The sequence below is a fragment of the Brachyistius frenatus genome, unplaced genomic scaffold (assembly GCF_029030835.1).
Source record: "Brachyistius frenatus isolate BFR_SWC_R1_liver_20210118 unplaced genomic scaffold, ASM2903083v1 Contig_55, whole genome shotgun sequence".
Taxonomy (NCBI): domain Eukaryota; kingdom Metazoa; phylum Chordata; class Actinopteri; family Embiotocidae; genus Brachyistius; species Brachyistius frenatus.
In genome coordinates, this window is record NW_027210654.1 from 901,006 (window position 1) to 923,816 (window position 22,811).

The 22,811-nt window shown below is 40.9% G+C and overlaps 1 protein-coding gene across 2 annotated transcripts in view; it reads right to left on the reverse strand.

The window, feature by feature from the left end:
- Nucleotides 1-2,746: 2,746 nt before the first annotated feature.
- tspan9a (tetraspanin 9a) overlaps nt 2,747-22,811 on the reverse strand; it is a 159,460-nt gene continuing 139,395 nt past the window's right edge. For both annotated transcript variants that reach the window (XM_069705307.1, XM_069705305.1), the window contains 5 exons: nt 22,159-22,233; nt 14,977-15,078; nt 14,494-14,625; nt 12,545-12,628; nt 2,747-9,519 (listed from right to left, as the gene is read on the reverse strand). In XM_069705307.1, the coding sequence (XP_069561408.1) occupies nt 9,448-9,519; nt 12,545-12,628; nt 14,494-14,625; nt 14,977-15,078; nt 22,159-22,233 (465 nt within the window). In that variant the 3' untranslated portion in view covers nt 2,747-9,447. The remainder of the gene's footprint in view (nt 9,520-12,544; nt 12,629-14,493; nt 14,626-14,976; nt 15,079-22,158; nt 22,234-22,811) is intronic.

A 22,811-nucleotide genomic window follows, 5' to 3' on the forward strand; every position in this document is an offset into this window, starting at 1 on the left:
TACACATATTATATAACTGCAACATGGTCAAAGATCTATGGGGGAAAATCACATCACTTATTAACAGAATTTTAAACCTGTACATGATTCAAACCTCTGCTATATGTATGTTGGGCATAATCCCTGACAATTTTAATGCATTAAACTTTGGTGCAAACTGTCTCTGTTAACATGACGCAGAATTATTGTGAAACAGTGGAAATCGGACACACCTTCGTCATTTGAGCACTGGATTGAACTAATACTAAATATAGCAGGTTATGAACGAGTTGTATTCAGACTCTCAGGATGAGGGGACCAATTTTTGAAAATACCTAGACCATTTCTGGACCATATTAACATAAGCCAGTGGCTTTGACCTGATTCTATACCACATCCATTATGTAGTACCAACACCAGGTAAAACATATGTAACTAATGTATCATGGAAACTTGCTGGGAAAAAATAAATACATAAAAATAACACAATTGTTGCAATGTCTCTGCTTGTAAATCTGCTGGATTTCAGCCAAATAACGATCAAATGACTTGAGGGAAAACATGTCAGGTCACCTATTTTCTGATGAGATTTAGATGTAAAACTCTGAAAAATGTACTTGCAATGATGGATCATCTGTCAGAGTGACCAGAGGGATTATCTGAGGATAGAGTTCATTGTGAAGATAATGTAATATAATGAGATTCACCACTGGCTGATTGATTTTCAAACTGTAGTTTACATTTCAGAAACGTAGTCTGAACTGTCCTTGGCAGTAGGAATACTGTGTGTAAATACTTGATCACAGGGTTGTTGTCTTTTTTATATTATTACGAGCATCTCCTTTGTAGTGACAGAAGTACACAAAGTCACTCAGGAGACCTCAGTGCCTTGTCAGCGTAACATGAAGAATTAATAAGATTGATTTTTTTTTAAATTTTTATTTTTTTAAATTTCAGATAGGATAAAATGATTGACTGTATATAAAAGTGGTCTGAAAAATGAGGCCGAAGTGGAAGTGCCTTATGGTGCAATCCCACCAAGTGCCACGAGAGGTTGGCTCCGAAAACCTCTGGCTTGAATCCGCTTGATTGACAGGACTGTGGTGCAGTCAGATTTACTGTTCACTCCTCCCTAGCTCATCCAAATTTGGTCACTTCTGGCTCCAAACTGCTCCGAACTAGCAAGATGGCGCCGGCCAAACTCAGAACTCGATGCTTCATAACAGCCGTTCACAAACCAACGAGTGATGCCACTGTTGATTGCTGCTTGGATACAACTCTGTCTTTACTTTGCACGATTTTGCTTTACTTTTATTTTGTTAAAGGAATAACATATTTTTGAATTCCTGCTAAGATGCTGTGTACAAATGGGATTGTATTGACCGTGTACATGAGAAAAGTCCAAATTAACGACCTCTCGTGGTTTTCACCACGTTGGAACTCAAAACTTTCTATAAGCCAGAGTTCGCGTGTTGTGATGTGTTTACTGACGTTAATGGAAATGGCAGATGCCATGGAAGTTCATCTTTCATTAGATGTTAAGCTAATACATTGTAATGTTATTCATGTAGAGTTTGTCTTCAGAACTTAAATAATCGCCTACGTCTGGGGAAAATGTTGATCTTCCCAACGGTCTCATCTTTTCTCTTTGTGCCTTTGCATTTCCTGCATTACATATACTCACACACACTAAACTGTTAGCCTCAATGGCTTCGAGACGGCGTCCACGTTGCTGTTGCCAAGCAAAAGTCGTCTTTTTACGACTCAAACACTTGAACGGCGTTCATATGGTGTACAAACCTCATTTTGTAACCAGGAGCTCACGACTTCCATTTAGATGCAGTAAAAGATAATCATCCAGCTAAAAGGTGTAGCACATCAATATGCTGACTAAACAGCATAATTATTGCACAGGTGTGGTTTGGACTGATCACAATAAAAGGCCACTCTAAAATGTGCCGTTTTGTCTGGAGAGTATTATGTCAAATTTCACGTATGACTACAGATATTAATTTTTTCTCTCGGAGGAGGATGGGCAAAAACTACACATTTTAGAGTGGTCTTTTATTGTGATGAGTCCAAAGAACACGTGCAATAATCATGTTGTCTAATCAGCATCTTGATGTGCCTCACCTGTCAGGTAGATGGATTATCTTTGCAAAGGTGAAGTGCTCACTAAAATGGATTTTCAAAAAAAATGTCAACCTAATTTGAGCAAAATAAACCTTGTCTGTGCATAAAAAAAGTCCCTGGATCTTTAACTTAAACTCATGAAAAATCTGAACAAAAACTAAAGTGTTGTGTTTATATTTTTGTTTAGCGTACTATAATCAAGAAAAATCCCTTGAATAAATAGGTATGTCCATACATTTGACTCGTACTGTAGATCTGTTAACTTAAAGAGGAACAAATAGTAGGAAGTTACAGTAAACCTGCAGCATTAATAACCATCCTGTATTTACAGTCATGTCAAAAAGCCTTGCTGCTGGGATGTTAAAAAGATGGCAAGTTCACCTGCGGAAACACAACAGATTGTGAGCAGGTAGCAGCAGCGGCAACAACAACCTGTAATTCACCTCCACTGCAGGTTTACAAGCTTAGTAAGGCTGTGTGGGGACAAACTAAACAATCTCATCGAAATGAAAGCCTTCCAAAATTCAGGTTAATGAAATGAGCTGTGCCAGTGAATGAGGCAGAGAAAAAAAAAAAAAAAGGTGAAATGCTGTAATAACAACCAGGAAAAAAAGTTAAAAAAAAGTATCCACGGTTGATTCTGTTCACTTTATTTCAGTACATGTTACTCATACAAAATAATCTGTACAAAGGCTAAAATAGGTCATATTTTTTGCATAGAAGGAACAGTGATGTAAAACAAAAAGCCAGGGTGGAATGGCACAATGAACTCCACTCACTATCACACACGGGCTTGAAAACAATTAGGTTAAAAAGGGGACCAAGCTCCGTACAAAAATACTGTCCTGCTCACTGCATGCTGCTGAAGCATGAGGCAAATTGGCGATAGTTTCCACTTTCATCATCTCTCTATTGTTCTTTAGAAAAAAAAAAAAATCCTCTGCTCGACTGGCTGACTACCATTAGCTCATCCCTGCATCTTTAGGACAACAAGTCCCTCAGGTTTTGTTATTTTTTTTTTTTTTTTTTAAAAAGAGGCCATTTCAAGGAAGGGATGCCACTCTTTCTCACTAAACACACCATGGGATCGGCTGTTACACCATTTCACTTTGCTCTTCATGCCAAACCTCCCCCCCCTCTGAAAAAAAGAAATGCTGTTTAAATGCTGTCTATATAATTGAGGGTGACATAAAAGGGAATACATGAGGAGCATCGAGTCATTAAATATGAAAGGCAATGACCGTACAGTATCGTGGGATTTTTGTGACACTGTTTCCTTTATTTAAAAAATAGTTGATTTAGAGAATAAAGAGAAGGTAGTGCACCAGCTAGTATAGATATTCAGAGTGCTTTTACGTGTAGCAGAAAACTCCACAGGACAAAGCTGGCAGGTATCAGATAGTGCCACCCAGCAGAACACAACATCAAACACACCATTTCTCGAGCATACATTTCCACTGCTCAGATATTCAGCTTTAGCACGGGGGAAGGATTAGAAGGAAATTACAGAAATAATATGTTGAAGGTGGCAAAAAAAAATAAAAATACAATTTAAAAAACAGTTTCAAAATTCCTCACAGCAGACAAAACCCAATTACTGCATGTGTATTCTTCCTTTAACATCTCAGTGCCTTACTGGGAGTGCTTCCATCGATGAGAGGGAATACTTTATACTTCCAAAAAAAAGATTATAAAAAAAAAAAAACATATGGCTTACCGCAAGATGAAAATGTAGTCAAATCAAACATAAAAACCATACTCACAAAAACACAAATTCACATGAAAATGTACACTGCTCCAGGACTTAAAAAAACAAGAGGCTGGAAAAACTAGCAAACATGAAACAAATGGGTAACATCAGAGTAGAAGATATGTCTGTAAAGGAGCACGAGAAGTGCATGGGTTGTTAGAAAATGAAACTGTCAAAGTAAATGTTATTATAAGCAGCAGATAAAATGTAACAGTAAGTTACATCAGTTGTAAAGTGAGCATATTTACATCCGGGGCTAACATACAGGGCTGTTATATTGGAGTGGCATGAGCTCTGTTCTACGGTGTCAGCTATTAGATCATGCTCTAGAAATACATAATGGGCCTTACACTGGCAGTTTTTAAGACGTACTGTAGATTATAACAGTACGTCCTAATTTAATTAAAGTAGATCTTAATACAGAAGCACGACGACAAGCGTCATGCCAAATTTTCCCTCTATCAGCTGCGACTTAATTACTTTAACTGCCTGTAGCACTGTCAAGACAGAAAGGCCTTTTTTTTGCACCTTTTAGAGGAACATTGCAAAGACTAATCCTCTATGAAACAAATGCTTAATGGTGTCATGTTCTCACAAGGGGCGACAATGAGCCTCTGTCATGACTGGAAAAAAGGGGGGGGAGAAAAGAAGCCAGTAAAAACAGCCTGTGACAAAAAAAACAACAGTATATCGTATAAAAACAAACATTTAAACAGCAACACCAAAATGTACAAAAATAACATCATTAAACAGCGTTTGTTAAAATGGCATTCATCCCTGCATTTTGAAAACACGGAGGAACATTTACTCTGACAAAATCATGGAAAACTAGGTGACGGCAGCAGAGCTGAGAGGGAGTTCACACGAAGGAGAAAATGTCAGAATGTCGGCACAGTCAGATCAGTCGGGGGCAAAGAGTTACAGAGTCTGCAGGCTGGGTCTCTCGGGTGTGACGTCAGATTTGGAGACAGACACTGCCTTCATTTTATTTCTACCGTTCTGCTTTCTTACGTTTTCTGCAACCTCTGTCTTTAAATGCCTTTTCACTCAATTTGAGGCAAAGCAACACAAAATATTCATCCGAGAAATCGTATTAACTCCCTGTCTACTCTCAGGATACAATGCAGCCCGATTTATAGAGCCGTTACACCTTTTCTTCCTGAAACCTCTCTTGGTTGCAGAATATACCTTGGAGCAGTTTCGAGGTGTCCAAATAACCCAGCTGTATTCATACAGTGTCAGGATTGCCAGCTACTGTATGTATAGTGCCAGGTGTCTGCAGAATGAGGCAGTAAATAAGGGACGTGTAAAGAGTTTGTGGAGGAAGCCAAGCAGAGGAGATGTGACCGCTCGTGCCTGCGCTGTACATCAGCTGCTGTCATGTTCTCCCTGTGGACACAACATGAAGAGAGTCAGCGCATATGGGGGGAGGCAGTGTATGGTAGCCAGCAGGGTCGCTGCACATCATTGCCCAACTCTGTTGTTTCCTGGTGCACGAAATGTCCGTCAGATTAAGTAATCACAAACCCAATTTAGAAACGGATGCAAAAAGATTCACTTTAGGCGATACTCGGAGAAAAACATTCTGCCAGACTGTGACGAGGTCTGATGAGTGAATCTTAGCGAGTCATTTTTAGGGCTACCCCCAACTAAAGATTCTCCTCGTCGACTATTAGCTATCAGTTCAAGCCAATAGTTGACTAGTCGTCGCACGTTTATGATATTAGTTTAATTATTTAAATATGTTTTTTTTTTTTGGCATCAGAAATTGTTTAAGTTCAAGGGCGGACAGCAAATATAATAAGTAACATTGTTAACGGTGTGCTACATTACAGAGAAATACAAAACCATAACAATGAGCCTTTAAAATATAAATGTTGTTAGCGCACGCACGATTCAAGCTGCCTGTTAACGATAATGCTAACGATAAAAGCAATAATGATTCTGTCGGAACAACGAGTTAGGAGAGTGAACATTTTCTTAATCTATTTCAACACAGTATACTGCATCTTAGCGTAATGGAGTCTGGGTCTCGGCTACGAACAGATTATGAGCAGCCAGTGCATAAAAGGATCTGCATCCTTCAGTTTGTGCGTGTGTGTGTGTGTGTGTGTGTGTGTGTGTGTGTGTGTGTGTGTGTGTGTGTGTGTGTGTGTGTGTGTGTGTGTGTGTGTGTGTGTGTGTGTGTGTGTGTGTGTGTGTGTGTGTGTGTGTGTGTGTGTGTTCAAGAAAGAAAGACCAAGAAAGGAAAAAGAAGATGGAAGTTGCACCCTGGGCAGTAAATATGGTGCACGACATTTTGGATAGCTGCTATTTTGAAACTCGGGCCAATCTGGACACTTTGTGGCTGATTACAGAAACTTAAATCACTGCGGTCTGCATGAACTTAAAGTTAAGTTGGCTCCCACACACTCGCAATAGAGAGGGGTGGAGCTACTGTGATTGGTGGTTTCACTGTGAGTCACCCGGTCCCCCAAACAATCACAGGCAGATCGTCCTTCCCGCTGAGCCAATCTTAGGTTCAGAGTTTGACTGAACAACTAATGAAAACTCGGTCAATAAAGATTTTTCTAGCCTTCAGCCCAACGAATTGTAAATGAACACTGACCGAGTTTCAAGGTTTCATCCAATGGAACAAATTCTCCTTGCAATGATTATCCATCTGTTTATTCTCTATGCCCACTTTTTCCTGAACAGGTCGCCAGTTAATTAAGACAGATAATTATTCACAAACAAACCTACAGCCAGTTGAGGGAAATCAAGGTTTGAACCCAGAACCTTCTTGCTGTGAGGCAGTAGTGCTAACCGCTGGACCACCGTACCACTCTCCTGCAAGGATTGTGGCCCCCATGGTTGCTAAAATCACCTGGGCTACAAACACATGTCCCTCACTGGTGCTTTTGGTAAACAACAAAGCAAAAATGCTGTTGAATGGGTATATAGTAAGCTGGTATATTCGGGGTGTTTAAAAAACGATGCTGCACCGTAAGCATCCGACCATTTTAATGTAAAGTTGAGCTTTAACCAAATACCTAAATAAGTGCTGCTAAATTAAAGGGAAGGCAACTGCCATCAGTCTGGCACCACTTTTCACTGGGTCTAATTCGAACCACCATGTACTGCACGAACAAAACAAATCGATGGACTTTTAATCAGAGTCACATACCACATGGAGAAAAACAAGGCCGTGTGGCAAATGAGGACAGTGAAGACTTGGAGCTGCAGCAGCAAAAAAAAAAATCAAACCGAAGACGGCGCGGAGGCAACTAACAGGCAGAAAGAGTAAAGAAAAGAGGAAGATATGAGCATAGGAAATTAAGTGGACAGAGGATTTTCCTCCTCCATAGATCTAACTCTTTATATGTAACAAAAACCGCAGCAGTTTCAAGCAAAGAGCACTGATCCAAACTGTCTGTTGTAAACACCCATCAGAATTTCCAAACTAACTTTATAATTCAAGACTGACCTGTTGTCCTTCGTATCGATGCGCAAACACACAGCAATTAGGGGTTATTACAGACAATTTGAGTGTGTTCACTCTGAAAAAAAGTAGCTAATCTGGTTGAATTGTTGGCTTATTTACAACTAGCCTGATCGTCTGATGCTTGTTTGTTGTTCGTTGGACTTTGTTGAAATGACAGATGTCTCATCGTACTTACTTCAGAGAGTACACAGTCACAACAACTGATGATAACCGAACATAACCTAATGATACTCAAAGCCGAAATGATCCTTTAACAATAAACGCGTCCGTTGTACCACCACATCTTCAGAGATTTCTAAGCCTCAAGCAGACACACTGGTAAGAGCACATGTAGAGTATTTTCAGTCTTCAGGAGGTTGACTGACGCTCAGGCCTCCTGTTGCGAATCAGCGGTAAACAGAAGTGTCCTACAGGGCATGTTTCCATACCTATTTGAATCAGCTTTGATCTGCCTACACTGCCACTTCCTCCCCCTCCTCTTGGCTGCAAGAAAAAGGAAGCTTACGTAAAAATCGGAGAAAGTCCCAAACCAGAGGTGTAATTGTGTGATGAACAGGAATGTCAGCAGAGACACTGTGTGTGCACATGGGGCACAAAACTCATTGCTCTCTGACATGAAGGAAGGAAATCGGGGTGAAAAAAGAAAGTTGGAGGCAAGCGTGAGGTGACAGCCGCAGAGAGAAAGAATGAGGAAGGCAGAGCGAATGGATGAGATCTTAAGAATATTGAAGAGACGCTGAGGCCACCTCTCCTACCATTATTGATGGCTGCGGCCAGACAACATATGTCTGCTCCATTTTTGCACCTTCTGCCCTCGTTTCTCAGTATTTCTATGTGCTGTTTTCTTTTCTTTTCTCTGCAGCTTGGACTGTGTGATAAAACATACACACCACAACCCAGTCTGTATTCTCAAAGGGGGGAGAACTCTATCACAAAGATCTCCTCAGCTGACAGTGCTGGTGGAGCCCTAATAAACAATCATTTTAAACCATTTGTATTGTCTCACAGGGAATGGGAATACTGCTGCTGTGTGGCAGCACAAAGTGGCTGTGTGTGTGTGTGTGTGTGTGTGTGTGTGTGTGTGTGTGTGTGTGTGTGTGTGTGTGTGTGTGTGTGTGTGTGTGTGTGTGTGTGTGTGTGTGTGTGTGTGTGTGTGTGTGTGTTCATAGGCAGATTTGTGCATTACAATTTATCATTCAGAGAATGCTGCAGAATTTGGTAAAAAAAAAGAAATCTACTGATGATTTCTCACGCTGACATGATGTTCCTCCATCGCGCTCACTTTACCCAAATCTCTAGAGCTGCATGAAAAAAAATATGAATCATGGATTAAATTAAAAACCATCCTGACATGTCTGTGCCCCCTCCACAGCAACGTCACGTCAAATCCAAACCCCACACACATACACGCCGCATATCTGACAGTTCATTGCACTGATCTGTTTTAACACTTACATTCCACAGGAGCGCTGATGACATACTTCCAATAAACTCCCCAAAAAATAAGTAAAAATGGCAACAACAGGCATTTCGACGACAAAAGGTAAATCAGTGAAATAGAAAATAAGCATGCCATGTTGGATCTTTTTTCATTTACAAAGGAAAAAAGGGGGCTTGATTTCGATGAGGAAAAACACTCCGCAAGAGGTGGAGGGTATTTATCAGTTTCATTGGCTCTCTTTGCCTTTGGAGAGGGTGTGTGGGCATTAGTAAAGTCTTCATTGTCTCAGAGTCCATCCTTCCTTCCAGCAAAATGTTAGTCCAAGCCAAAATGAAAAAAAAAAAAAAAAAAAAAAGATAAAAATTAAGTGTACTCAAGGGGAGTGACAACCAATGGGATTCTCTTCCTTGCCAAAAGTAGATGTCCCTTCTCTTCCAGTTGTGTTACTCTTTGGCAAAATGAATGGTGAGGGGAGAGAGTAGGACAGAGTGGGAACACAGCTGGAATCTGTACAGAAGGTCTGGGAACGGAGGGGGAGGGGGGGGGGGTAAGGATGCTCAAAAGAGGTTGTAAAATGTGACGGGAAGCAGAGATGTTTAAATCAGAGTCTTATCCCATCAGGCAGTGGGGCTCCTCTCCGTTGGGTGCCGCTGCTCGAGGCTAAGCGTCGTACTTCTTCCCTGTTCTGTGGATGTGGTGGAACAGTGTCATGGAGAACGCCATGCCCAGGAGCTGTGGAGGAAACCAAAAGCAGATAGTGAATTTGTGTCTTTATGTGTCTGTTTGTGTGTAATATATGTGTGTGTGTGTGCATGTGTGTTTGTGGTCTATTTGATGTTGATGCCTTGGGTAGGTTTGTGTTTTTGATGCACAATAAATCCTCTGGTGAAGTACGAACACATTTGTGTTCATTCTCCTTTTTTTTTTTAAGATGGCCTTCAAATGGAAGCTCTGGAATCTCTGTGATGGGAAAAAATGTACAGTGTGTGCAAGCATTAAGCCAATGAAGTAAATTGAGATGCCACTGAATCAAAGTAGCCAGCTATCTCTTTGAAGTTTCCATTACCCCTGATACTTCTACATCAAACACAGTCACAAGGCTGATCCTAAAACCATTATCTGGCAAAGTTCGGATGGCCGGGAAACAGCAAAGCACTGTATGGTGCAAAGTTTTTAATAAAAAAGCAATGTGGACTCCACCGGGGATTCCTACGGTATGTGATTAGCCTGGGAAAACTGCTGATTCCTCTTTGGTTTGAGTCTAAACCTAATTCATGGAGTTGCTGGAGAGAAAATGCCACCTTGAGCTGCTGTCAATCAAAACACTGAGCCCATTTCGGAGTAAACATCCAGCAATGAGGGAATTAGGACCAATGAAAAACTGCTTCAGAATCAACCCAATTATTTACATGTGGCTCATCGGTGTGACTTTGACGTGCACGTACAGTTCTCGCTGTCTCATTCAAGTCTGAGTGAGACAGCCTGACAGTTGCTCCTGCAGGACTCTTCAAAGCGCAATCATCCATCCCTGCTTAAGAATACATAAATATTGTTGAGATTTGTCAAACCATTGTGTAAGAAGATATACATTCAGGCTTTTGCAGGAGTCTGTCGTATAGTATATGCTGCCTAAATGTCTAAATCATTTATAAACCAGCGCTAAGTGCCTCTGGCTATTATGTAACACTGCAGACTCGTGGACAGCAGTTTTTCATGATGCTCTGCGTTGTCATGTCCCCCACCATTCATGTCTGCTAATCTGACAGCTCGAGGTCTGATTCTCGACTCTCCCTACCTCTCACGTGAATCAGAGGAGAGGGAGAGAGTGTGAGACTGTGTGTGTGTGTGTGTGTGTGTGTGTGTGTGTGTGTGTGTGTGTGTGTGTGTGTGTGTGTGTGTGTGTGTGTGTGTGTGTGTGTGTGTGTGTGTGTGTGTGTGTAGAGAGGGATCGTTAAAATGAATGTCAGACGTTGTCAATTTTCAAACAGGGCCTTTATTTGTCAGTGTTCTGCCTGTGCATGCAGTGTGCGTGTTCCGAGAAGCAATGAACAGACAGGGAGGAGACGGTGTCATACAGGAACACAAGTGAATTACAATAAATGCAAATAAGCATGTAAGAATAGTGTGCAATCGAGTGTTCATACATAATGCAGATATTCTGTCTGTGTGGCTGTGAACTTTAACTAAAGCTCAAGCGCCATCTCCCCCCGAGGACATCAAACATGTGCAAAATCTTATAGAACTTAACGAGGAAATTTCCTGGTGAGGCCACCTCGTTCTGAATGGAAAAAAGATTCACGGATTAACAAGGGACTGCAGGGGATGAACAGTTGTACTTAGAAGTCAGGATGTAAAATATGTAAATATGTACATTGTACCTAAAGGTTTAAAGAACAGCAGGAGGACCTTAGATTGACTTTAGATAGGTCTCTTAATTTACCTCAGCAGCTGGAAGGATTGAAATAGACTGTAAGGTGAGGTGCAGTCAGAAATATTAGGTAGGTCCAAGGGATAAAATAGATTTAGGAAGAAGGTGCAGCACAGACAGTTACTGTTATAGAGGCTGATGCAGGAGCAGAGCAGAGCAGAACTGTGTTCACAGGAATCGTGAAGTGAACTTACAAAGTCAAGGGAGTGTGAAAACACTGGCACAAGGAAGTGCAAATTGAAGGAAAAAAACCTGAACTGGTTGCGAGTCTGTTACAGTGATGGCATGTACTGTAGTCAGACAACCCTTCAGAGAGAAAATGCACAGAGAGAAAATGTAAAAGTCCCCAACTGTCTGTTTCTGGATCTCAACCATGGACCTTCTTGCTCCCCCCCCCCCTCAAAAAAAAAAAAAAAAAAGAAAAGACAGGTCTGTGCAAGCTAAAAAAAAAAAAAAAAAAAAAAAGAAAAAGTTTCAACTGAAGCGGAAATTTCAGGCTTAGCCATTTCATAATAATCTCACACAGACTACAGGAAGAGAGACTGGAGCAAAAGTACATAAGTAAGTGGAGTTCCTGGTGAGAGCTGAGATCAGTCAGAATCTGAGTTGTCATACAAACGCAGCACAGTCAGTGTGCGGGCACACACAGCTGGATCGCTGCTGGCTACCTGCAGCTAATGTCTGTACAGTTGGTACATTGGCTGACTGGAGCGAATAAACACAACAAATAAAACACTCCAGTAGTCAAATTTGCACAAAGGCATTGCAAAAATAGGTTTGGCTTTGTTCAGTCTGAAGCCACTTTTAGAACACAACTTCCAAGTGAGTGGAAAAGCTACTGTGAAGAGTGAAAGTGAGACTAACTGTATAAAGAGGGATAGATGTAAAGCAGAGTTTAGAACCAAAAGAGAAAGGGGGTACCACCAGAGGAATATCTATCACCCCTCCCTCCCCAAAGAGCCTTTAATCTCTGACTCTGTACCTGCTCCTCTATATTCAGTATAAACTCTTCTATCTTCTCATGGCTCCTTATACCTGACTGCAGCCCACTTGGCACAAAGCCAGGAGGCTTTGATTCTTCAGACAGGATCAGGGTGCAGTAGACAGGGACTTCAATATTTCAAGATGTGTGGGGGCCTGGAACGCCTACTGAGCACAGGGCTCACAACTCTCTAAATAGAAGACGGTGACACAGAGGCCACTGGATGGTTTCTTTTGTTTTTGCATGTAACCAGACAGATAAACAGAGGCAAAGCAAAAAAAAAAAAAAAAAAAAAAGAAGAGACAGAAGGGGATAATAAAAGTACTATTTATCACTAAGCCTCCTACCTGCACTACCAATATGACCATTCCTATGGTTCCCAGCAGATGCTTGTTGTCATCCAGCCATTCCTCCACTTTCTCAAAGCAGCCCTGAAAAGGAAATAAAAGCTTGTAAAGATACCACTTCAACTGTGCCCTTTTCAGTGTGGCAGCAGAATAATGCCACTTCAATAGCAGGGTTGGCTGTTGCCTGTTAAGTCATCCAGAAATTGTCCACCATCCAGTTCACAGTTTTCAGAAAAACATTCACTTTTTCCACATGGGATATGCCGTCGGAGCAGGGGAGGTGTTAAAACGAGTGAAGTGAATTACTTATGAGTGACGAGTTTTATATGTAAACATATGGTACATAGGAACAGACGTTTGCACTATGCCTACTCTTAAATACATTCCCACCTGGGTTCATCCGGAGGTCGCTCGCTGGCAGGGAGGTAAGGTGAAGGAATTAATGGTAGTTTCAGCGGCAAAGTGGGACCCCTTTGTGAGTGTGGATGCTGAGGCAGCGTGTAAAACTTAACTATATAGCACGTCGCCGTCTCCTCTGGCCAAGATTACACACGAGCTTTTAGTGATGAGCTTTCCCAATGGGCCAGCTCAATGTCTGCCCATTTTCATTTTGGCAATTATATTACAGTTTTTAATCCTCTACTTTGGACCTGCTAACAAACCGCATGCCAGACCAATAGCAGATTAGGGTTGTAATGGGGAGGGGGTAACACAACTGAACATTGTGCTGTGAGGTTTTTAAGAAATAAAAGTGCTGTTGTCTCATGCATAATAGAAAAGAAAATCCATTGTGCTTAGAATTCAGCAATATGAGGAGAACTTTAAAGCTACTTTAAGTAGACACAGGGTTGTAAAAGCAACTACGGAACAGATGGAGGAGAAATTTCCATGTCCCCTGTGAATTAAAGCGCATGCAAATGGCTGATATCAGACAGGTGTCTAGAGTATCATAATTCAGCTTTGGAGGCCATGTATATTCAAGCACTTCCAACACCACGAGTTTATGAATCTATCTGATAATTCCTCTTAAAAGACTCCCCACCCTTCCTACAAAGGAGCAAAACACCCAAACTGAGTTTACATTTTTTTTCCTCTTTTCTTTTCTGTTATTTTGTGTTTTTGTTTAGAAGTCACTTTGTTTCTCTGTGCTGTATTTTTGCCACTCGGTGTGGTCATTTTGTTTCTCTTTGTGGCCTTTTTGTGTCTTTTTACTGTCAATTCGTCTCTCTGCAGTTGTTTCGTGTTTCTCTGCAGTCATTTTGTGCCTGTATCTGTTTTGTATATTGTCGCTGTCATTCTGCATTTGCTTTCAAGTAATTTAGAGTCACTTTGCTGACATTTTGTCTTATGTCATTTTGTTTCTCCTTCTAGAAGTTTTGCTATCTTGGTATCATTACCGGACCCAAATTCATTGCGTGAATAGATGGGTCTGGCCATGATCCACTGTCATGTTTAGCTAATAGCTAAATCTGGTACAAAGCATCTTTTCTCTTTCTGATAATAACATATTTTGTGCATGGTCCCTGTTCCAAATAGACCTAGAAAATAATTAAATAAAAATAAAATATGACATATGTTGTGCACCCAAACTCACCAACCTCTAAACAACAGAGATCTGTGCCCGACGTGAGCAGAATGAATGCCAGGCCATGTAGCTAAATGACCATCACAGACCAATTGATATTTGTTTGCTTTGCTCAAACTGTTTATATCGCCTCATGTAGCTCTACCAACGCTACCATTGTTTGAACTACATAAAAAAACAAAAAAACAAAACAACAGTTGACTTCTTTGAGACTTTGAGAGTCCTTTGATTAACTTTACAACAAGAGATGCACTAAAAAAAATAATAATAAAAAAATCATATATCATATTATGTGTTGTACATATAACAACAACAACAACAAAAAAACATGTTTGCATTCACATTACAGTCAATGTCGACTCACCCTGTTCCAGAACATGTTGGTGGAGTTTCTCCCACAGTTCTGGTAATGCTCCTGGCAGCAGCGGTCAGGAACTACCTTCTCCTTCAAGGCCTCATGCCAGTCGGTGTATGCTATCACACCACAGCACTTCCACTGTGATTGACACACACACACACACACACACACACACACACACACACACACACACACACACACACACACACACACACACACACACACACACACACACACATTAATATAAAGTGAAAAAGTGTTGTAATGTCTCCCTTTGCTTTAGAGGACTACAATAATGGATTGAAGCGTACTTCACGAGCCAGTATGGACTTTTAAAGTCACATTAGTGTCACAGCTACAAGCCAGGACATACATTAGCTGGAATATTGCAGAATTATTTTGCATTTATGTGTCACTTCTAGTGTTGTGATTAAACATTCATGTGAGTTTCTAATGTTCAGTGTAATGTGTGATGTGAGGTCTACCTACCTCCGCCTGGATGATGTTCCAGGCATTTCGCAGGCCTATGTTGTTTTCTGAGTTGTAGAGAGCGAGCCCATCCTTTAGATCCTGCTTTGCATTTTCACTCACCTGGAGATAAAAAAAAAAAAAAAAAAAAAAAAGCCCACAAAAATAGGTGTTTGAGTTGGAGACCTTGGTTGAAAGGAGTTGCCTCAGCAAGAACAGTCAACTGAATTAAAGCATTCATTACAGTCTTTAAGCAATCTTTAAGCCGAAGTAGGCAATCGAAACTTGACTGTCGTGTACTCACATTATTATTCTCTTTTCAAACTGTCAAGGTCCTCTTTACACAGGTGTAAACAATAATGGCAGTGTTAATGCCATGCAGTAAAGTGCTTTAAAGTGCTTGTTTTTTGTGAACACTGACTTCTCTTTGTGAGAAGATCCTGAAAGATTAGCGAGAGAAACGTTTCATCACTCATTCTAGTGACTTCGTCAGTAGATCTGTCACAATCATTACATAATCACCTGATTACGATTATTTAAACTGACTGCAATCATTGTGCATAATCATTGGAATTATTTCCATTCAGCTGTATAAAAACAACTTAATCAAACTAATGGAAACATCAAATTCTCATATCATTTCCACTGCTAATGGTGTGATTGGCACTCTTTTGATGAAATCCTTTCATTGCACTCTCTTTTTAAACAATGATTTAGTGGCCCATGAGTGGAAAATTGGGCTCATCAAATGTTTATATCGGGGTGCTTAACCTCTGGTTTTTGAACGACAGTATTTTAATGAGCATTTATCGACATGAACAGCGATGATTGTGGGAACATTTTGGTTTTAAGCCCGCTGAAAACGGGAGGGCCCAACAACATGAAGGAGACGATCTGTCAGATTTGCAGCCTAAGGCTGTGAATGAAAGTAAAATGAACAGAAAAAGACAATCAAACTGTGAATCGCAAATATCCTATATGATGATAGATGCAGCCGTATTTGTCAGTCTCAACTGACTGCAAGTATCCACAATCTTATAAACAGCACAGTTGCATGGTTGAGCATGCATCCAGATCTCATCATGTCTGGATGCATGCTCAACCACGAATACTTAGATATCTGACAGTGGTAGCTACAATGTAAATACACAAAAAAACAGTGGAAAACAACATCAGCTACGCAGCTCACTAACAGGTCACCGCTTTGTTCTTGTCATATAAATATAACTCTGCCACAGTGACTTGGACTTTTGTGTGATGTCTTGTGTATCTGACACGTCACGTGTCGCTTTCCTCCGCACACTGAGCTTCAACGTGCCCTTCAGCGGTGTTAGCAAATCATTTTCCTCTTGACTGAACCCCAACAATGTGCTCGGGGTTGTGCTATGTCTAATGGAGATTAATATATCATTGGATGTGATAATGAGATATAAAATCAGAGCTTCAGCTCTCCTGCAGTTTGCTGTGCCTGTGGGGATTTGCTAACTGCCAGGGCAGATTGAGGGGTGCTTCAGATACAGGGTAATTATGACTGTAAAAATGACATGCACTGCCAGAAACATGCTGTACAGCCTCACAGGCAATGTAAGGAATATCACAACAAAAGGAACACGCTTGCTTTAATGGTTAAAAGCTGAAAGGGTGTGCTCAGGAATATCTATTTTAAAATAGATATTTCTAAAATCTGCACACAATAAGAAAAGTGGCATCATGTCTGTCACTTCCTGACACAACAGGATGCTTACAGCTATTCTCTGACTTCTTTACTCATAGAGGCAGGACTGGTATTCAGCTCAACAGTGTTTACACTCTGCACAGTAAATCCTTCAGTTAAAAAGATAACGGAGGCAGGAACAACGAGGCAGCTGGTAGGTAATGCCAGCCTGGTTTTGATAAATGAAATACAATTTTAATGTCACTAGACTAATAGCTTGTGTAGCTCAGCCTCCATGCTGTACACTGCACTATGTAAGAGAAACAGAGCCATCCTTTCTTTGACCACACAGAAAACTAGATAAAGCTTGAAATTAAGTGGTTCAGCAATTTATCGGTACGAATAAAAAGCCTCTAACCTTTGTTTTCTCAGCTGCGAGGCATTAGAAATCTATTTGCTGAATTAGACATAAAAGTCAAACTGAATTTTTACTGAGTAATTAAAGCTTCTCTGGCAATAAATGCTTTTGTAATCATTAATCATCCAAAACCCATTTAAAACATCCTCTAAAACCTTTGAAATCAGATTAGTATAATTTCAAATCGAAGTGTTCTTTCTGTCTCTGTGACTTTGCTGAGGCAGAAGAGGATCTGTGTATATGCACCCCAGGAATGAGGCCCCACCATATCTGTCCTCGTGTAGGAAAATGAGTCGAAGAGCAGCATCATCAATCTCTGCCTCGTACTTTGTTTCTATGCTCTATCTTCTCTTCTCCATCTAGGCTATATGTGATGTTACTGGCTCATTACTGACTCCTCACCCTAACATAGTCAGTAGAGAGCAAGGCCCCCCCTACTACAATAAAAATCATCTTCTGCGTCTCCAATAAGTCTCTGCACATCTTATATTTCATGTGAGGAAGTCTTTGTTACAGCCTGAAATGAAACTTAATGATCCAGATTCACTGCTAACGAGAGGCAGACAAATGAGTACAGAACAAATAAGGATTTGATCATGCAATACTCTGACCCATTTTCTCCTTGCGAAAGAAGCAGATAAAAACACATCTTTGTTGCTTTAGCCGTTTTTTTTTTTGATTTTTTTATGATAAGGAAAACTAACTTCTTGAATGAAGTTCATGTGGCTGGTACTGAAAATTGTTCACATAACGGACCAACACTGTGCTGTGACCACATCTAACTCTTGGTAAGTTTTCTCTGAATTTTGCCATGGGGCATCAATGCAATATGTCATGTGTAGCATATTGAGAAAGGCCCGAGACGCAGCTCATACTTCTCATTACAAAGATAAGCTTTTTGTCTCCTCTGGGCTGGCCGAGTCCACCATCAGCAGTAGAGGACAGCACATTCATCACAGAAATCTAAAGGGTTCAGCTCGGCCAGCGGGGGGAAACACAAATGAGTCACAGAAATGGAGTAAACAAATAATGACAAGTACATATACATGGTGACAGGGTGAAGGAAGACGTAGGCTTTCTATCCAAACTGGTGTGTGTTTTCTGCCAATTTTCACAAAAACAGAACAGAGAGTGGGCGGTAGATTGTCTGATAAACACCTGCCTGTCTATTGAAACGTTGTAATAATACAAAACACCGTACTGGATTTAACAAATGTGAGTTGTTGAAGGGATTTTTTTCCCCCCAAAACTTTTTCCAAACATACTGTGTCTGATGAGCACAGAGATATTAAGAATTCCAGTGTGAAGTCTCCCTGTTGTCAGAGTTCGGCCCCTGATCTGGTTTCATGTTAACACCTGGGAGAGCAGGTACACTGAAACCTGTCAGTGTGCAGACATGGAGCTACACTGAATATTCATGACCGGAGCACATGGCCATGACAGAACTGACTGCTCCAATTTCTAAAACTGGGAGAGATCTGAACTTTTTGTGGGCGTTTCAGTGTTGAATATGCACCATATTACAGGTCACATCTGACACACAGATGACAAATTCCTCAAGTTTTGCCTTTGAGGATAACCGGCTAACAACTGGTGTCTCAGAGGGCAGATTGGTGAATGCTGTGAAGCACTCAGAGTTGCACACACAACACAAGATAGCATTAACAGTAGGTGGTGTGATGTGTATAGAATAGGAATTCTATTGTGGCACTTCAACCCAACTTCTATTTATCAATTTAAACAATTACAATCTTTAAACGATGCTGCAATTCCAAATAAATCACAACTTCTGCAGAAAGATTTCACAGAAACAAAAATCAACATGCTATGCAGGTTGTTCAGTAAACATCCAGAAAACAATCAAATGAAAAATAAAGACAGATCATCTGTGAAATAAGGTTTCACTGAAGGTATATAGTGTGGATTTAGCTTGGCATGCTTTATTTAAGAATAACCAAGGCTTTGGTGAAGGAAGTTAACTTCTCACCGACTATATCTGTTTTGTCCCTAACTTTTATAAAAATGATGGTTGATTTTTGCAGCTTTGCCTTGTTGTCAGATCAAAGAGGCAGAGCTGGCATGCCTCCAATCAGCTGAAAGTCTTACTTCACAACCAAACACCAAACAGATAGTCACACCCCATCCTCCATCATTAGCTGCACTGTCTTCCAGGATAAACACACGTCCACAAATCTAATCTTACTTTCTTACGTGATTTTACTCTATTGCACCTCTTTTAAATGTGATTAGAACTCTTATTTTCCCTTATGTGATCTTTATTGGATCACATACAATCAGGGCACACTGGGCTTTAATTGTCAAATCACTTGATTCTCACGTAACGAAGACGTTAACGACATTTTACTGATGTTCTTATTGCACCGGACAAGTGCGTTTACTGCCTGAAAGTGTAATAAAGGATGAGGGGACAAACAGCATCAGAGGCAGACGTCCCCAGCAGCAGGTCATTAAACAGGATACTTAATTCTCTCAGTTGCACTGCAAGCATGTGCCGGGTAGCCTGAGGCCAGGGCACTTGACAGAGCCAGGGGAAGACCCCCGATCCTGCTCTATAATTGGTCTGGAAAAATAATGCGTGGCCAGGGATGGAACATAATTCTGCCGTTATACAAATGCAACTCATTGCTAGATGAGCCTGCTGGTTTGTTGGGTTGTTAGTGAGATAAATCCGGGATGTGCGACAGCCTTTTTGGCTCTCCAAACTTAGCAAACCTTCCCTTCCTCCTCCATGACATCATTGCTCACTCCTGACTCTTTTTCTGACACTTTAAAGTGACACCTCATCTCACTTTTGTCCTCTTCTGATCCTCCCTTTAAATATTTTTGGTAAATTTCAACACCCTAACACGTGGCACATTCATCACCTTGTCATTTCTGGCCTTGATAGCTTATTTTGCATTTTCTCACACCTTTGTCCACCTGTTTTTCTTCCGTACCTTCTCCCCCTCCTGCATTTTCTTTTTACATCCCGATGCACATGCTCGGCTGCTTCCTGTCTCTGCTCGCCAGGTTCTGCTTCCTCATTCTGAGCTAATAAACCTTCATTGGTGTTCGGCTCAGCGTGTTGGGTCGACGGAGGCACAATGAGGTCACAGCGTTAAAGACGGATGGCTGTAATCTGGTTTGTGGCCCAGCCATCTGCTGTAGTCAGCTGGTTGCTAACTGCGGGCCCAGCCTTTATTATACTACGGCCTCTACATGGCATTTAATCAGAGAGCTTAACACCACTGGGCTGTGGAAAGGAAAGAGGGAGTACCCACGCACAAGCCATACCTGAAGGCAAGACCGCTGGGGTGCAGAAGACGAGAGAGAAATTCTCTTTAAAGAAGAATGAACGGTGCTACTTAAACAGGATTAAACTAGTGGAAATGCTGAAATAAGGGGGGGGGGGACAGTGACAAAATGGAAGCAGTGAAAAACATTTGATCCTGCAGCAAAACCAGATATTGAATGTTCACATCTTCCCCACATCTCGCTGACAGCTTGTCACCTGCAAGAATCACACTTCGCACAAGACATCAGTCATGACCTAAAGATGGCCTATTTGAAAGACTAAAATATCTATTTTGCAGACCTCTGTCAATACACGTTTAAAAGTTGCCAACTACTGTATGTTTTTCAGACTTGTTAATAAATGCTTTGTGATTAGAAGATCAAATAGGAGACGTGACTTAGTGATTCCTCTGATCACAGCCTGTAGCAAAGGATGAGCAGAGCCTCATACAGCATACTTGATCTCACTGGAGAGAAGGAAGTCGAGAGGAAAGAGACAGAGAAAAAAAAACTACCTATAATAGCAGGCCTTGTGTGACGGACACCAATTGTTCTGCATCCAATCCGAACAGCCACACACGGTTTTCTCAAATTTGCTGGACGTCTGAAATACCATCTTCAATAACATATAATTTGCTGTAATAGCTATGCTTTCCAATGACATTTGAAGACCAATAAGGGAAAATATATTTAGTGGTGATCCGCATTATCGCGGTTTCACATCCCATTAGGTCTGAGCCAGCATAAACACGCTGTAATTTAGCAGGATGGGATAAACATAAAATATGGTGGGTATTCATTGGAACTTGTGAGTTCTGCCCGAGTAATGCCCTATTCTTTACAAATGCACATTCATTTGATTTCTCATTTAAGAAGTCCTCAGCCCTACTTTGCTATCTTTACCCTCACTTCACAGGTGATGGGAAGGCACTGCTATGAAGTCAAGAGGCTCTCTATTTAAATTCTGCTGCAGGGATCAGGGTTTGGAGTGCTTCTTTCTTTTTTTCATAGTTAAGCCGGTAATATTTTGGTGATAAGGCAACATGCATATTTACTCCTGACAGGGTGTGCCTGCGAGACCTGATCCAAATCTGAGAATGGATTGGCTGCTAAATGAATTCCTTTATCTGCCTGAGACTAAGTTTGAGAAATAACCTCAGAACAAAGAAGGAGAATTAGCCGATGTCCCGGGGGCTGACACAGAGACTTTGGATATATAAATAGTCAGATCTATCAGCTTCGTGTCCTTGAAAACAGACAGAAGTCTTCATGTCCCGCGAAAGGCATTTGTCATCTTCGGGATGAAACATTTGTGGCGCGATTAAATTTAACATGGTGAAGAATGCAGTCTGCGGATGGATGTCGGTAATATCCGGAGCTTTACATACTGTCATCTGTTGTCACCCCGTAGACGTTCACCTGCCTCGACCTCATTCGGGGGGGTCATGAGAAATGTGCTAGGGACTAATTACAGGGAGCCAACTGGTGGGGATTGAGCTGCATTTTGTGGCCTAACCTTTGACTGCTGTGTTAATGGTAGAATGAAGACATTCAAGCTCCAGCCTGAGAAACATTCACATATACAAGAGGAAACTCAGACCTCCGGAAACAACTGGAGCATCGATATGTTTATCACACTAACACCTTTTATTGCTTTCTGCATTTGTGCAGTTTCCAAGGCTAAGGTTTTTCCTCACTGCAACGTATGCCTCACACCTTTGGCATTGTGTGTCTCTTATATGGACAAATTGTGGCAAAGAAAAAATGTAGACCAGAACAGTAAATTATTTTATAGCTTTAAAATCCAGATGTAACACTGAAAACAAAATCATCTTACCTTATCTGAGTATACAAAGAAGAGGATGAGCAATATCAGCTCTGCCAGAAGAATTATCAGCAGGACAATGAAGAACTGTCAAAGAGAAGGAGGGAGAGTCGTGTTTTAACAGTTGCATTGTAAATCACTCTGATCATGCCAACAAAAACATGTTTAGTATAAATCCGAGAGTCTACCCCTGTGTCTGTGAGTGCTACATGATAAAAGGAAAAACTGCTTTACATGACTGTATGTCATACACATGACAGTCTTTATACATTTATAATAAGCTCTGTATCTGTGATCTGTGGTTTATTTCACTGTAATCTCAAATGCAGTGTGTAAACGTGCGATTAGGAGATCCACATTGTCAGTCAGTTAAGGTTAAAGTAAAATAGTTTGTCATTTTGGGAAACACACTTGTTTTCGTGCCAGGGGAAAGATAAGAGGAGCTTAGCAGCCCATTAGCTTTAGCTTAAAAACAGAAAACAAAGGAAAACAGACAGAAGGCTCTCTCTAAATGTGACAAAATCCGCCTACCAGCATCTCGTGAAGCTCATTAATCAACACGCTGCATCTCGTTTTTTTTTAATCTGTGGAAAAACCAGACTGTAAAAAGGGGACGTTGTAGATTTTACGAAGGTTATGTGCCAGAATCTCTGATAACCTCACTG